Source organism: Erinaceus europaeus, chromosome 12, assembly GCF_950295315.1.
Source record: "Erinaceus europaeus chromosome 12, mEriEur2.1, whole genome shotgun sequence".
In the NCBI taxonomy this organism is placed as follows: domain Eukaryota; kingdom Metazoa; phylum Chordata; class Mammalia; order Eulipotyphla; family Erinaceidae; genus Erinaceus; species Erinaceus europaeus.
Genome location: NC_080173.1, coordinates 54,600,174 through 54,613,770, shown reverse-complemented (window position 1 = coordinate 54,613,770; position 13,597 = coordinate 54,600,174). Strand labels below are relative to the sequence as shown.

The following is a 13,597-nucleotide window of genomic DNA, read 5'->3' as shown; positions in this document are numbered from 1 at the left end:
TTTCTGACTCCACTTCAGTTTTACCTTTCTCTGACCCTGTCCTGGTGCAGTCCTGTTGTCCTTTGCACAGTGCCTGGGACCTCCTACCTCATTCCTTGAATTTCCTGCCCATGTCTAACACATTCATCACATCTCAGTTCAGATATTCTGCTTCCATGAAGGGTTTGGGCTATCACCCCCTCTAAGCATGTCACAAGGCAGTGAAACTGCCTGTTTATGTATCCACTTTCCCCAGTGAACCCCAAGTTCCACGGAAGGGGCTCACACGTCCATCTTACGTCCCCAGCACCTTGTAGAGCACAAGCTTGGGGAAAATCTGCAAGTGAATGAAGGATTCTGTAAGGGCATCCAGGCTGCAGAGTTCCAGGGACTTGGGGTGTCCAGCTCTCCAAAGGAACTGGAGAGAAAATAGAAGGGAATTGCCCCATGAGAAGCAAGAGCACTAGAATTTAACATTAGAATGGCAGAGCTTAAAGACAGCTCTGAGACCATTTAAAAAACATTTTTTAATTTTTTTATAAATGATCCCCTGGCTGGAAAGCAAGGCAAGGTAGAAGCTTCCAGAATAAGGTGAAGTGGCAATAAAAAGTGAATAGCCAATGCTGATAGGACTCCTAAAACAAATACAGATACTATTCTTTCTAGGTAGGAGGATGGTGTGGTCTTGGTCTACTTGCCTGATCTCCCCAGTGGAGCTGGACTCTGTCCTCATATTAGCCACTAGATGGCGCCAGCTCCCCAGGCAGGAGTGAGAGGTGGAGGGAAAGGACAGGCGGATTCACACTCTGGTTCCATCCTCCGGGACTAAGTTCCTCCCCACCCAGATCTGGTGCTCTGTGAGCCCAGCTGATGTGGCAGAGCCAAGATGACACGATGGTACTTGGGCTCTGTGGAACCACCCACTTCAACAGGTGCCAGGAAGAGGGTAGGCTGTGGACCCCAGCCTGGATATTAGCTTGCTCTGCCCTTTCTCTGTCCTGCCAGCCCTGAAGATCCTTGTAGCACATGCCCTGCATGGCCAACAGGACTCTGGCTGGGCTAACACCTGACCATCTTGTTGACTCAGACAAGGTACAGTGGGTGGCACTGGTCCCTCTGTGTCCTCTGGCAACCTTGCCGCCCTGAGACAGCAGATGCCCGCCCAGTGGCTGGTGGCTCCAGTCCTGCTGGCCCGACGGGCCCCTCTGGGGCTACTTATGGGTCCACACCTGGGAAGGTGTTCCTGTTCTTGGGAATGGGGCATCTTGAAACCAGTGTCTGCTTCGTGCCACCCCTTTTCCTAATTCTGTAGCTATGCCCAGTTGGGGTGATCCCACCCTTTTCCAGCATTAGGGAACCTCAATTGGTCATTCAACACTTCCTGAGCACTGAGGCTGTATGGGCCAGGGCCTGCCTGGCCCTCTGGAAGGTGGTGGTGAGCTGGCCAGGCACCATCCCTGCTGTCCTGGAGCTCAAAGTGCAGTGGGGTACCAGGCGCTAAGCTCACATTGACCAACAATTACTTAATTGCACACATCAGTCCCTGATACTGCAGTTTCTATTTCTAGGACTGGTAGAATTTCGGAGCAGAGCTGGGCACAGAAATGATCCTAATGTATTTTCACCACTATTGCACTGACTCCAGACTCCCAGTCCAGTGCTCACTTGCTTTATTCGGAAGCCACAGGCTGAGAAAGAGAAGGTCATGGTAGGATTTTGGTGAAACTCTCCTGGAAAAAAAGTGGGTTCCTTGCCACTTCTGAATTAACTAGTCCTTCTCTGTCCTGACTGAGGAGTTGGGGGAGGGCGAATAAAAACCCAGAAGGGACTCTTGGAACGCTAACCCTTCTCTGGGGCAACCGGGATCTCCCAGCCAGACCCTGCCCGCCTCCCCCACTAGCATCCCGGCAGGGGGAGCCGGCCCGCCCAGTGCCCTTCCTGCCCCGACGCCGCGGGCTCTAGGCGCCCTCTTGGCAACAGAACAGAGGACATCCAGAGCGGGTGGCAACTCGTCCCGCCACCGTCTCGGAGCGGCGGGCGATAGGCGCTGGGGGGACGCGGAGATAGACAGACAGATAGCGCTCCCCTCACCCGGCCCCCGCCCCCACCTTTCCCACGCCGCGGTCTCCCCGGGTGGCTCAGGCCTGGCGGGCACTCCTGCCCCTCCGCCCGCAGACCGTGACCCTCCCTCTCTGCCAACTGCTGCTCTCGAAGCCTTTAGAACCCCTGGCAGCCTGCCCCAGGATCTGACTTAAGCAGGAAGAAGCCCCCTGTGAATTATTCTGCTGGAGAGTCTAGGAAAGAGACCTCCTGGGGGGCTTGAGTAAGTCGGGAAGGCTGCGGGCCCCCAGACTGGCCACAAGGTGGCGCGCTGGCACTGTGCGTCCTGGGAGGCCAAGAGGATGCGGGAACTGACCCAGCAGTCCCTGGAGTTACACACACACTCAACCCCCCCCAACACACACACACACACACACACACACACACACACACACACACACACACACACACATCTACTCCCAAGGAGTAAGGTGTTGGGAAAAATGTGGATGGCCTTGTGCATCAGTTAGTGTTGGGAGCTGGGGGTGCTCAGGGGGGGAAGTCTTTCTGAGGCCTGGGTTCAGGGTTGTAACTTTGCCTGTGGGGTCAGGAAGACACTGAGAGCTTTATACACATCTGCATGGGGGGAGGTCAGGAAGACAGAGAGCTTTATACACATCTGCATGCAGCTCCACGTTTACACAGATATGCCGGTCCATGGCCTCTGCACACTGTTGTTCTCTCTTCACACACTCTCTTGTATGATCATACATCTTGGAAAGCTGTGGAATCGTGACAGCCTCATGCCACACACCCAAAATACACCCATCCCATACACCGATATCTAAAAATGTCCACAGTCCCAGTGCTGTCCCCAATTGACAGACTCCACCCCCAAGCTTATTGAAGCACTGAGAGTCACCCTGTGTCCCAAGGCCCTTATGAGGACCCCAGACCTTCTGCCTCCTCCAACAAGGCATCTCAGAAACTGCACAGAGTTCTAGAGATAGCCTGCATATCACTGTGGCAGACTGCACCCCCCCTCCCAGTGAGCCCCTATATCCATACTTAGCTGCCTCCGATGCACAGGGTCCTTCCTGAGCAGAAACATAACTTTCTTCTATGCAAAGTACTTTTGCTGGGGAGCTGCTTTCTCCATAAAAAATTTTTAATTATATTTTATGACTGGATTGCTATAAAGCTGAGATAATAATATCACCTACTCAACCTCTTCTTTATTCTTCTTCTTCTTTTAATGATTTATTTATTTGTATGAGAGAGGCAATCACACAGGCACATGTGATGACAGAGATCAAACCCAGAACCTCATGCTTGAGTCCAGTGCTTTAGCCACTGTGCCACTTCCAGGGCCACTAGTCATTTTCTTAACATACATTTTCTTATTTCTTGTCTTGTGATTTTATAAGTAATTTAAAAATGGTGCTGGGTGGTCTCCACTTTGGGCACATTTATGTGTCTGGAATTTGTGCACACACATACACACCACTTGGACCAACCTCCCTCCACAAATTCCCAAAGACTAAACTCCTCTGCTTCCCTGGGGCACCTGAGTCCTCCCACCCCCACAGAAAGGCAGACAGACTGACAGATATTTGGAGCTCTGAAAACCAGTCCCCATTTCCTTCAGAAGCACTAGGGGTTTATCTGGCCTGGGGAAGAGTGACAGGAGAGGAATGGGGGGGGGAGAGGGAGAGAGGGAGAGAGGGAGAGGGAGAGAGGGAGAGGGGGAGAGGGGGAGAGGGGGAGAGGGGGAGAGGGGAAGAGGGGGAGAGGGGGAGAGGGGGAGAGGGGGAGAGGGGGAGAAGGAGAGAGAGAGAGAAACAGAGAGAAACAGAGAGAAACAGAGAGAGAGGGAGATTTGGGTAACAAAGAATGGGGGAGAAGGGGGGTGGAGAGTGAGAGAGAACCGAAGAGCGCAAGAGGCTGTTTTGCCTCGAAGGCAAGACTTGCAGCCAATCAGCGCGCTGGAGCCTCCCCTGCGACTCCACTATAGAGTCTATAACCGGCTGGCCGGGCGGAGCTGGCAGCATTTGACTGTGGCTTGGGACGCGGCGAGAGGCGCCCCGCGACCGCCCGAAGCCCCGGCGATAGTCTGAGCGCCCCTGGGCCTCCCCTCCCCCAGACGCCGCGCGCCCTCCCCGCGCCCTCGGGACACACACCCCCGCCGCTCCCGCCGCCTCTGCCGCTCGCGCCCGCCCGCTCCGTCCAGGCCAGGCCAGCCCGGGGGAGGCGCGGCGCCGCCAGCATGAGCGGCTCCTTCGATCGCAAGCTGAGCAGCATCCTCACCGACATCTCCAGCTCTCTGAGCTGCCATGCGGGCTCCAAGGACTCGCCCACCCTGCCCGAGTCCTCCGTCACAGACCTGGGCTACTACAGCGCTCCCCAGCACGACTACTACTCGGGCCAGCCCTACGGGCAGACGGTGAACCCCTACACCTACCACCACCAATTCAACCTCAATGGGCTCGCGGGCACCGGCGCTTACTCGCCCAAGTCGGAATACACCTACGGAGCCTCGTATCGGCAGTACGGAGCCTACCGCGAGCAGCCGCTGCCGGCCCAGGACCCAGGTGAGGAGGACGGGGTCCCCAGGAGGGCTGCACGGGGCTGGGGGGAGTGGATCCGGAATCCAGGCGGAGCCTGGGGTGTAAGAAATGCACTGTGTGGAGTCAGAAGAGGTGGGCAGGTGACTTGCAAGGAGACCTGCCCAGACACTGCCTGCATGGGGACCCGGGTCTCTGGCAAGGATGAGGTGAGTTAGGGGAGGAGGCAGAGAACTGTGGGTTGAAGGGGCCTGCTCGTGAGGCTGCTTCCTCGGGCCACTTCAGTGAATGCAGAGACTTGGGGGAAAAGGGGGGCAGTGGGGACTGGACAGCTCCTGAGTCCCTCTGGATCTGAGTTGGGGAGAGGAGGATGCCAAGAAAGAACCACCAGAATTTCGGGAACTTGGAGGGAGGCAGTGGCTGAGGAGTGGAGACATGGAAAAAGAGAAAGGTGGTGACAAAGGAAAGGAAAAATGAGATGAGTGAGGGAGGACAGGGGGAAGGAAGAAAAGTGGATGGAAGGAAGGAGTTTGTAATATGCTTGCAACTCCTGTGAAAAATCTAAAACCATTCTGAAAACAAACAAAACAACGTACATAAATATAAATGGCAGGACAGATGGGGTAGAGGGCAAGACCAGGCAGACGGCGAGGTGGGATGAAGGGGCGGCCAGCGGCCGGGTGGGAGGAGACGCTGGGAGGCGTCGAGGGGGAAGCCGAGGCGGTGCAGGTCTTGGAGGCCGCTGGCGTCTGGGCCGGTCTGCGAGCTGGGAGCGCCACACCGTGGGCGGCCGGAGCCGGGCTTTGTGGCCGCGGCGCCTTCCCGGGGGGCAGCTGCAGCGGGCACGCAGCTAGGGCGGGCTGGCGGGGGGAGGGGGAGGACTCCCGCAGGGCCCGGGAGGGAGCTGGGGCCAAAGGCCGAGACTGAGCCCCGCCATCCCGGTGCCTTGTCCGCAGTGTCCGTCAAAGAGGAGCCGGAAGCCGAGGTGCGCATGGTGAACGGGAAGCCCAAGAAGGTCCGCAAACCCCGTACCATCTACTCCAGCTACCAGCTGGCCGCCCTGCAGCGCCGCTTCCAGAAGGCCCAGTACCTGGCGCTGCCCGAGCGCGCAGAGCTGGCAGCGCAGCTGGGCCTCACGCAGACTCAGGTCAGTGCCTGGCTGGCGAGGGCCACGATTTGGGGGCTCTCCGGTTGTAAGTTGAGCCTAGTCTTTAAAAACCCTGCAGATCTCCACTTCTGTGTGTGTGTGGGGGGGGGGGGTCTGCATTAATGGAGGCAGTCATGCATGTCTGTCACAGGAGAAGTGTCCCCCTGCCTAGCTCCCACAGCCCCTCAGTAGCACCGGTTACCCACTTAACAGGAGTCCACAAGTGTCTCTCCCATCCCCAACTAGGCATGCCTGTGAAGAGAGCTGGAGGTACGCAGACATGTGCATGTATGTCATTTGCACACGTGCAATCTGCATTCATGGAAGGGGTGGCTCACTTAAGAAGCCAGACTCTTCAAAGGTCATTGTGTCCCTAGGTGGAAAGGCATGGATACTCGGAGGTGCTGGTTCACACTAGTGAGTGCGGGTGCAAAAGTGTGCACTTATATCAAAACACCACATTCTTGCCCAGCAGCCTTCCTTTGCCCGTAGCCAAGGAGGAGGGGGGGGAGTCAGGGCTCAGGGGTGGAGGCCCCACCCCCACTCACAAGGGTCTCTAAGGCCCTGGAGATCTGGAGCTCTTCTGGGGAGGAGTGGCGGGCGCCAGCCTCCCTCCAGGTGTTGACAGGCGGGCCTGGGCTGCGGCTGCGTGGGGCCCAGTCCTCTGGGAATCTGGGTCACCCAGTGAGGAGCTGATTCATTGTTTGTACCAGTCATGGGGTGGGGAGTGGCAGGGGGAGGGGGAGATACCCCAAGGGAAATTTGGGGAAGCCTGGCTCACCTGCTCCTGAGTCCCCAGGTCACCCCCATTAGCCAGCCTGGGTGCCAGAGTGCTTCTCCACCCTGAATGTGCGTGCGTGTGTGTGTGTGTGTGTGTGTGTGTGTGTGTGTGTGAGTGTGTGTAACACACTCACACATACACACAGAGCAGCAGCAGCTCTGTCTGTGGGGTGTTGTTCTGGCTGCTTCTGTGCCTGCACGCCTCCATCCAATGGCACCTGGGTGCTGATCTGTGAGTGAGGATGTCCCTGGTAGGGAAAGGTTTGTGTGGGTGTGTATTTGCCTCTGTGTCTGTGTACCTTTGCTCCCCGGTTCCAACACGCACCCTCTCCCCCAAAAGCTGTCTTTACTGGCTACTTCCTGGGTGCCAGGCTGTAAGCTCTTTGCTGTTATTTCTCATCTGTGTAATGCCCCGTGAGGGAGAAGGATGGTGTTACTACCCTCATTTTGTAGTTGAGGGTAGCAGACCAGACAGGTTAAGTAACTTACCCAAGGTCTCACACTTATCAAATGGAAGAATGGAATTCAGACCTAGGCTGCAGAATGAATGTGTATAGCCACAGTTCTACCCCAGAATTAAAAAGCAAAGAAAGAAGATGCTGGCATTAAAGTCAGAGTGACTTCTTCCTTTCCTTTTTTTTTTTTTTTCCTTCTTTATTTCTCCAGATAGAGACAGACAGAGGGAGAGAGGGAAAGAGCACTGAAGCCTCCCCCAGCACAGTGGGGCCAAGGCTGCAACCTGGGCTGCATGCATGACAGAGCAGGTGTACTGTCTAGGTTAGCTATCTTGCCAGCCCCAGAATACCTGGGTATTGTCTGGTTCTTGATGGGTGACATTGGGTGCTGGCCTGGTCCTCTCTTGGCTGGGCTGCCCTCAGGGTTTTCAGCAGCACTCTAAGAAGCTAACTAACCTTCCTCCCTCTCCTTCTTCTCCCATGCAGGTGAAAATCTGGTTCCAGAACCGCAGATCCAAATTCAAGAAGCTCTACAAGAATGGGGAGGTACCCCTGGAGCACAGTCCCAACAACAGTGATTCCATGGCCTGCAACTCACCACCATCGCCTGCTCTCTGGGACACCTCCTCTCACTCCACTCCAGCCCCCAACCGCACCCAGCTGCCCCCGCCGCTCCCATACAGTGCCTCCCCCAGCTACCTGGACGACCCCACCAATTCCTGGTACCATGCACAGAACCTGAGTGGACCCCACTTACAGCAGCAGCCGCCTCAGCAGGCCACCCTACACCATGCTTCCCCTGGGCCCCCGCCCAACCCTGGGGCTGTGTACTGAGCACCCATGCGATCCAAACTTACCACGAAGGACCCCCGGACCAGACAGGACCAGACAGAAGGCGCCTCTGTCCTAGCCTAGCCAACACTCAGGAATCATCGAGGAGCACAGGGGAAAGGGCGCCCCCTTGACCACTCCCCTGGTCCCTTCCTCCAGGAACCCAAGAGCTGCCAGATGAAATTTGCGTGGACTAAGGATGCCCCCTGAACCTCCTTCCTCCTGCCTAGACACTGGGGTACCACTCCAAATGCTGGCACATCCCATCTTAGCTGGAACTCCAGGAGCCTGAAATGATTTTAAATGACTTGTCACCTTCTAGTTTCTGAAACTTAGGATCCCTTCCCCAAAACTAGAGACCTGGGGGGGGGGGGGACTTGGAAGCTGGGGGACTATGGTGCACTCGAAGGTCACGGGCTGGTGTGTGTGGTTGGGCTCCATGCATCCATGGATCCAGGCCCTGCTTTCCCCTTCCTGAGTGTCCCCTCTGCCAAAGTGACATTGAACATTCGATGACTGGGACTCAGGGTGGAAACCTGAGGCAGCCCTGGCTCCGCACTTCTAGCCCTCTTGTAAACTTTGAGGGTCAAACCAAAGAACCGCCCCACTTCCACCCGCCAAGTGGCCAAGTGAGGGAATCTTTTTAATACTTGTGCTTTAGAGGGAAGAACTCTACACAGCCATCTCTCCCTTCTCCCACTCCTGGTGAAGAGGATGGACTGGCCTCCATGTACAGAACTTTGCACAACTTTGGTTTTTAAAAAGCTGTTGAAAAAATAGGAAAACAAAGGGCATTGTTGACAGATAGGACCAATGTCCCCTGCATGGGCACCTCTGATCTGTCCCCCACCCACTCCCACCATGTCTTCCTCTCCTCCACTAAGTTGACAGCTTGGGCACCAAACCCCAAATCTCTAAGGAGACAGGCCAGGCCAGACCAACCCCAAACACCACCATTTTGGTGGTCTTGAAGACGACAGATTACTCCTTCTGGGATGGAGCAGATTTGGTGAGGTGTACAGGATTGAGAAGTGGGGGGGGGGGGGCTGGGGCTTAATGCCTTTAAGGCAGGGGATGTGGTCTGGAGGGTTGGAGGCACTGTCCCTCCCTGGCCTGCCCAGATGTCCCTCAGAGCTGACTTTCCCCTGATGTGGTCAACCATGGAAGAACAGGAGAGCTAGAAGATTGTAGCCATATATATATATATATGGTATGTATTTTTTAAGAGCAACAGAGAGAAGCAGCCTCCTCCCTCCTGTGGTTTCCTATTTATGTGGCTCTTTCCTCCTGGACCTACCTGCCTGAGAGTGGAGAGGAGCAGGGATGGAGGCTCCCACAGAATTGGGGTTTGGTGGGAGAAGCAGAAGTGAGGCAAGATGTGTGGATCTGGGGAGAGTGTGTAGGGTGGGGGAATAGAAATGAAAGCCCACTCCTACCCTGTCCTAGCCTTCTCATTTCTGCTTTCTTACTGGACCCATCTTTATATATAACATTAATAAAAAAGAAGAACATAACCATGGAGCTCTTTGAACCTGGAGGCTGGAGGCTGGAGGCTGGAGGCAGACAACACTGGGGAGGGCCTGGGGGAGTGGGACAGGTATTTGGTGGGGAGAGGATGCTGAGCCTCTGAACTAAAGGACTGGGCATGGCCTGGGGGTGGGGTGGGGAGGGAAGCTGCCGCTGACCCCCTGACTGTCCCAACATGGGCCAGCCTGGGTGGGTGGGAGGTGTCCAGCTGTGGCCTCCCTGACTCCACTCTGCTTGGCAGCTTGGCGTTCCCCGCCAGGCTGCTACCCTCCACCACTGCCTCTGCCGGGTCACCTCAGGGCTGCTCTTTGATCTTGGGCTCACAAGCAGACATGCTTGCACAGGAGTGTAACCCCCCCACACACCACGCCCAGGCACTCCCTGGCCCCTCACCCTCCTATCTAGCCCTGATGGCTTGGGGGGAGGGTGGGGCTTCAGGCAGGGATATGGTGCTCCCACAGCTGGCTGGGACCCCGGGGCCACTAAGAACGTGGCAGGCAGGATGGAAGTGAACAGACTAGGGGCCTTGTGTGTTTACTTTTCAGGCAGCACTCAGTCCTGACTCACAGCCCTCTTGCCTCTGCCACTGACCGCTGAGCCAGCTCTACTCTTCCCCCCAAGCTTAGACCTGGGGAGCCAGAGCTGGCAGTGGAAGCATGAATGGAGGTGTGTGTGCAGGACACCTTTTGGCATGGAGAGGAGACGCTGTTGAATGCCAGCACACGCCTGTGAACTTGCCTTTCTATCACATACAATACTTCAATACTTTGTCATCTCACATACATAAACCCCGGACTGTAGCAAAAGTGTCTTCTGCAGATGTACATACCTCATGCATGTGTGCATGCACACACACACACAATACATACGTACATACACACACAGCAGAGGCAGCTTCCTGCAACCCAAAAAGTCTTTGTTGGAGAAGCAGGAACATACCTAGGCTTGGCCTGGCCTGGTCAAGGTCCTCAGTTTCCTTATCTGTTAAATGGGAGTAGGGAGGACTGTCCCTTCCCAGTCCACATAAACACACCCCCACCGTCCCTTGTGAGGCACAAAGCAGAATGGGATGAGCAGGTGGGCTTGTTGGGCCACAGAAATTGGCACCAGTGGGGAACCCCGCTGCCATTTCACCCCTCAAACTTGGGCCTTCCCCTCCCCCACTGGGTTGGGAGGCAGAAGGGAGGAGGGCCCTCAGCCCACGTACAGACGCCAGTCGCCAGCCGGGCTGGCAAGGGTTAAGTGGCAGCTGCCAGGCGGGGCTGAGCTGAGCAGTTTGGTTTGAGGGCTGCGTGCAGGCAGGAGCAGCGAGGCGGCAGCCGGGCAGACTTGCTGGAGACACTGCATTTTATTAGGGCTGGGCTGCCAGCAAAGGGAGGGAGAAGGAAAAAAAAAAAAGGCAGAAAGAGAGAGGAAGGAAGGAGGGCGGGCTGGCAGGCGGACTGCTGGGGATGAAAGGATGTTGTAAGCTCCCTAATTCCTCCCTGCTCATCCCGACTCTGTCAGGCTGGATTAACTGCCCTGGTGACCTCCCTCGGGGGTCAGCCCCACCCCTGACCTCCCCTTCTTCCTTTCCTCACCTCCAGGCCAGGCAGGTCATCCTCTGCACCAGCCTCAGGGTGGGGGGTGGAGGGCATGAGGACAGGGGTTTGGGTGGGGGACCTGGCAGAGGGCCAGGGTGGGGCAACTGAGCCAGGTGCTTCTTGACAACACCCACTGCCTTGTGACAACCTCCAGGGAAGCGGGGAGAGGGGGGCTAGGAACCCCATCCTGCCTTAAGGGTCACTGTTCTCTGAACATTAGTAGCAGCTGGCATTGGCTAAAAGACTCTGTGTCAGGCATTTGGCATGTGAGCCTCACCACAGCCAGAGATGGATGTTACTGAGCCCCTTTTTCAGATGGGGAAACTGAGGCTCAAATAAGTCAGTCTCTGATAAGGCCACATAAGTCAAATGTAGCAATGCCAGGATTTGGACTCAGCCACCTGCAGAGTTGGTGCTCTTAATGGGCTTCTCTGCAAATCAGTTTACCCAGATGCCCCAGGGCAAAGTGTCAGCGAGTTGGAGTCTCAGAAGCCCCGCCCATCTACTCTACCTGCCTCCTCCTGAGGTAGTCTTCAGGGAGGAGGGAGAATGTGTGTGTGTGTGTGTGTGTGTGTGTGTGTGTGTGTGTGTGTGTGTGAGAGTGTGTGCGAGTGTGTGTGTGTGTGTGTGTGTGTCAGGGTGGTGAGTCAGGGTGCACAAACCTCTTTGGCCAAGGCTGGTCCTAGGAAAAGCCTAATATGTCTCTGGTCAGAAATGTGCATGCTAGAGTCAGCTGACCCACATTGAATCCTGCCTCCACCACATTCTACTGAGTAATCTGGGGCAAATCACTTGATTTTCCTAAGCCATGATTTCCTCAGCTGTATCACAGGAATCCCTAGTCCCAACCTAGCAGAGGATTAAATGGGATAATAGTAATCAGATGCTTCCCTAGGAGCCCAGCACACAACAAAGCGAGTACTGCTCAGTTACTGAAGGTTGTTGTTGAAGGTGGTAACAACGAAGGGAACACTCCCCACCTCATTGCCTTCCCTAGCCCACCCAACCAGACCCCCTGGCTGCATTGTCACACTGGTCGGCTCAGTCATCTCTGGGTGCACTCCCAAAGTGAGTAAATCAGCATATATTTTCTAAACACGTATTATACAATTTATTGAGCACCAGTTTCAGGAACAGCTACAGCAGATGACCAGAGCCTGGGGAAGGGACACAGATATGTGCTAGCAGCTTCAGGCTCAGAAGCAGAGCCAGCCCTGGAATATAACCTGATATAGTTGGGGGTGGAGGGGCTGGATGGCAGGGACAGCTGGTAGCAGTTGGTTAGGAAACTTAGAAAGTCTTTGTGGAAGAGATGGCATTTGATTAAGCCTTGAAAGAAGGGTGGCAACAGGACAAAGTCCACAGCCTGGGGACAAACTCCCTGGGGACCCCACCTAAGGGGTAACTCGCCTTGCAGGAGGCCACAGGGGAGAAAAGAATGAGGCTTCTGGAAGAATCTGACAGCTTGCTGGATGCTTATGGGCTGGCTAGAGTCCAGTCAATGCTGAAGTAAGGAGACATAGACAACAGAGTCTCTGAAGTCTTCCTGGAATGCTGGGCTCAGAGAGGGGCTTGGGACTGGCAGCCTCCAGCATCTCAGGGTCTCTGAGAGCTTCCCCAGTGGGGTGAGCCTGGGGAGAAGGAAGCTCCTTGCCTTCACTCTGGGAGGAGTCATCCCCCCTTCTCTTTGGGGGATGGTTTCTACCCCTGACCCTGAGGTCCCCTCCCTTTAAAAGGTCTCAGGCATCTGGGGAGGTCTTAAAGACCTCAGCTGACTTCAGACTCAAGCAACATCCACCTCAGCAACACCCCATCACTGCCACATGTCCCCCAACCTAGCAGAACCCCACAGCCTGACAGAAAGGGGGTCCTGGGCAGCTAACACAGGTTCCCTGTGTGTCACCTCTCAGCCCCTAGATGGGGGCACAGGTTGGCTAAATGCTGAATTGCATCAACCAAACCCTAAGGGGATGAAGAGGAGAGAGGGAAGGGGAGAGCAGAGGAGGGAGTGTGTGGGGGGTGTTGCAGCCAGCACCCTGGCCTCTGTTTTCCAGCTTTTAATTGCAGTGTTAATCACCTTAATAAGCTGTTTACCAGCCACTGAGCAGCCTGAGACCAGGAGACTTAGAAGCCAAAAAGTGCTTGGAGATGAGTTTCCTCTGCCTCAGGGAAGAAGGGGTCCAGAGAACAGCAGTGTTCATGGGGGTTCTGGGGAGGAATTGCATTAGGTAGGGGGTGCTGGTAGAGAAGCTGGGGTTGAGGCATGTCAGAGAAGGCCAGCCTTGAGTGCTTTGAAGCCCTTGAGGTCAGCTACACACACACACACACACACACACACACACACACACACACACACACACACACACACACACACGTTTGTGTCTCCAGCACCCCCCTTCTTTGTCTTGCAGGCCTTACTGACCACTAACTAGGTGACTCCAGGCCCAGGTCTGATGTCTGCGGGTGACCACATCTCACCTTTATTGCTTGTCCTCAGCTCAGAGCAGTGGGCATGGACCACAGGAAGTATTCTGAAGGATGCTTGGGCAAGTGGCCAAGGGGGTCTGCCTTTCTTTCTTCCTTTCTTCCTTCCTTCCTTCCTTCCTTCCTTCCTTCCTTCCTTTCTTTTTTCCTTTTTTTCTTTCTTTTTTTCTTCCCTTCTTCCTTCTCTCCTTCCTTTCTTTCTTTCTG

At 55.4% G+C, this 13,597-nt stretch overlaps 1 protein-coding gene across 1 annotated transcript; it reads left to right on the top strand.

Annotated features, from left to right (window-relative positions):
* Positions 1–4,028: 4,028 nt before the first annotated feature.
* Positions 4,029–8,103, top strand: DLX3 (distal-less homeobox 3). The gene is made up of 3 exons (XM_007525618.2): positions 4,029–4,610; positions 5,540–5,730; positions 7,452–8,103. Exons 1-3 carry the CDS (start codon positions 4,286–4,288, stop codon positions 7,797–7,799), a joined length of 864 nt encoding a protein of 287 aa, XP_007525680.1. The 5' UTR covers positions 4,029–4,285; the 3' UTR covers positions 7,800–8,103.
* Positions 8,104–13,597: the final 5,494 nt, after the last annotated feature.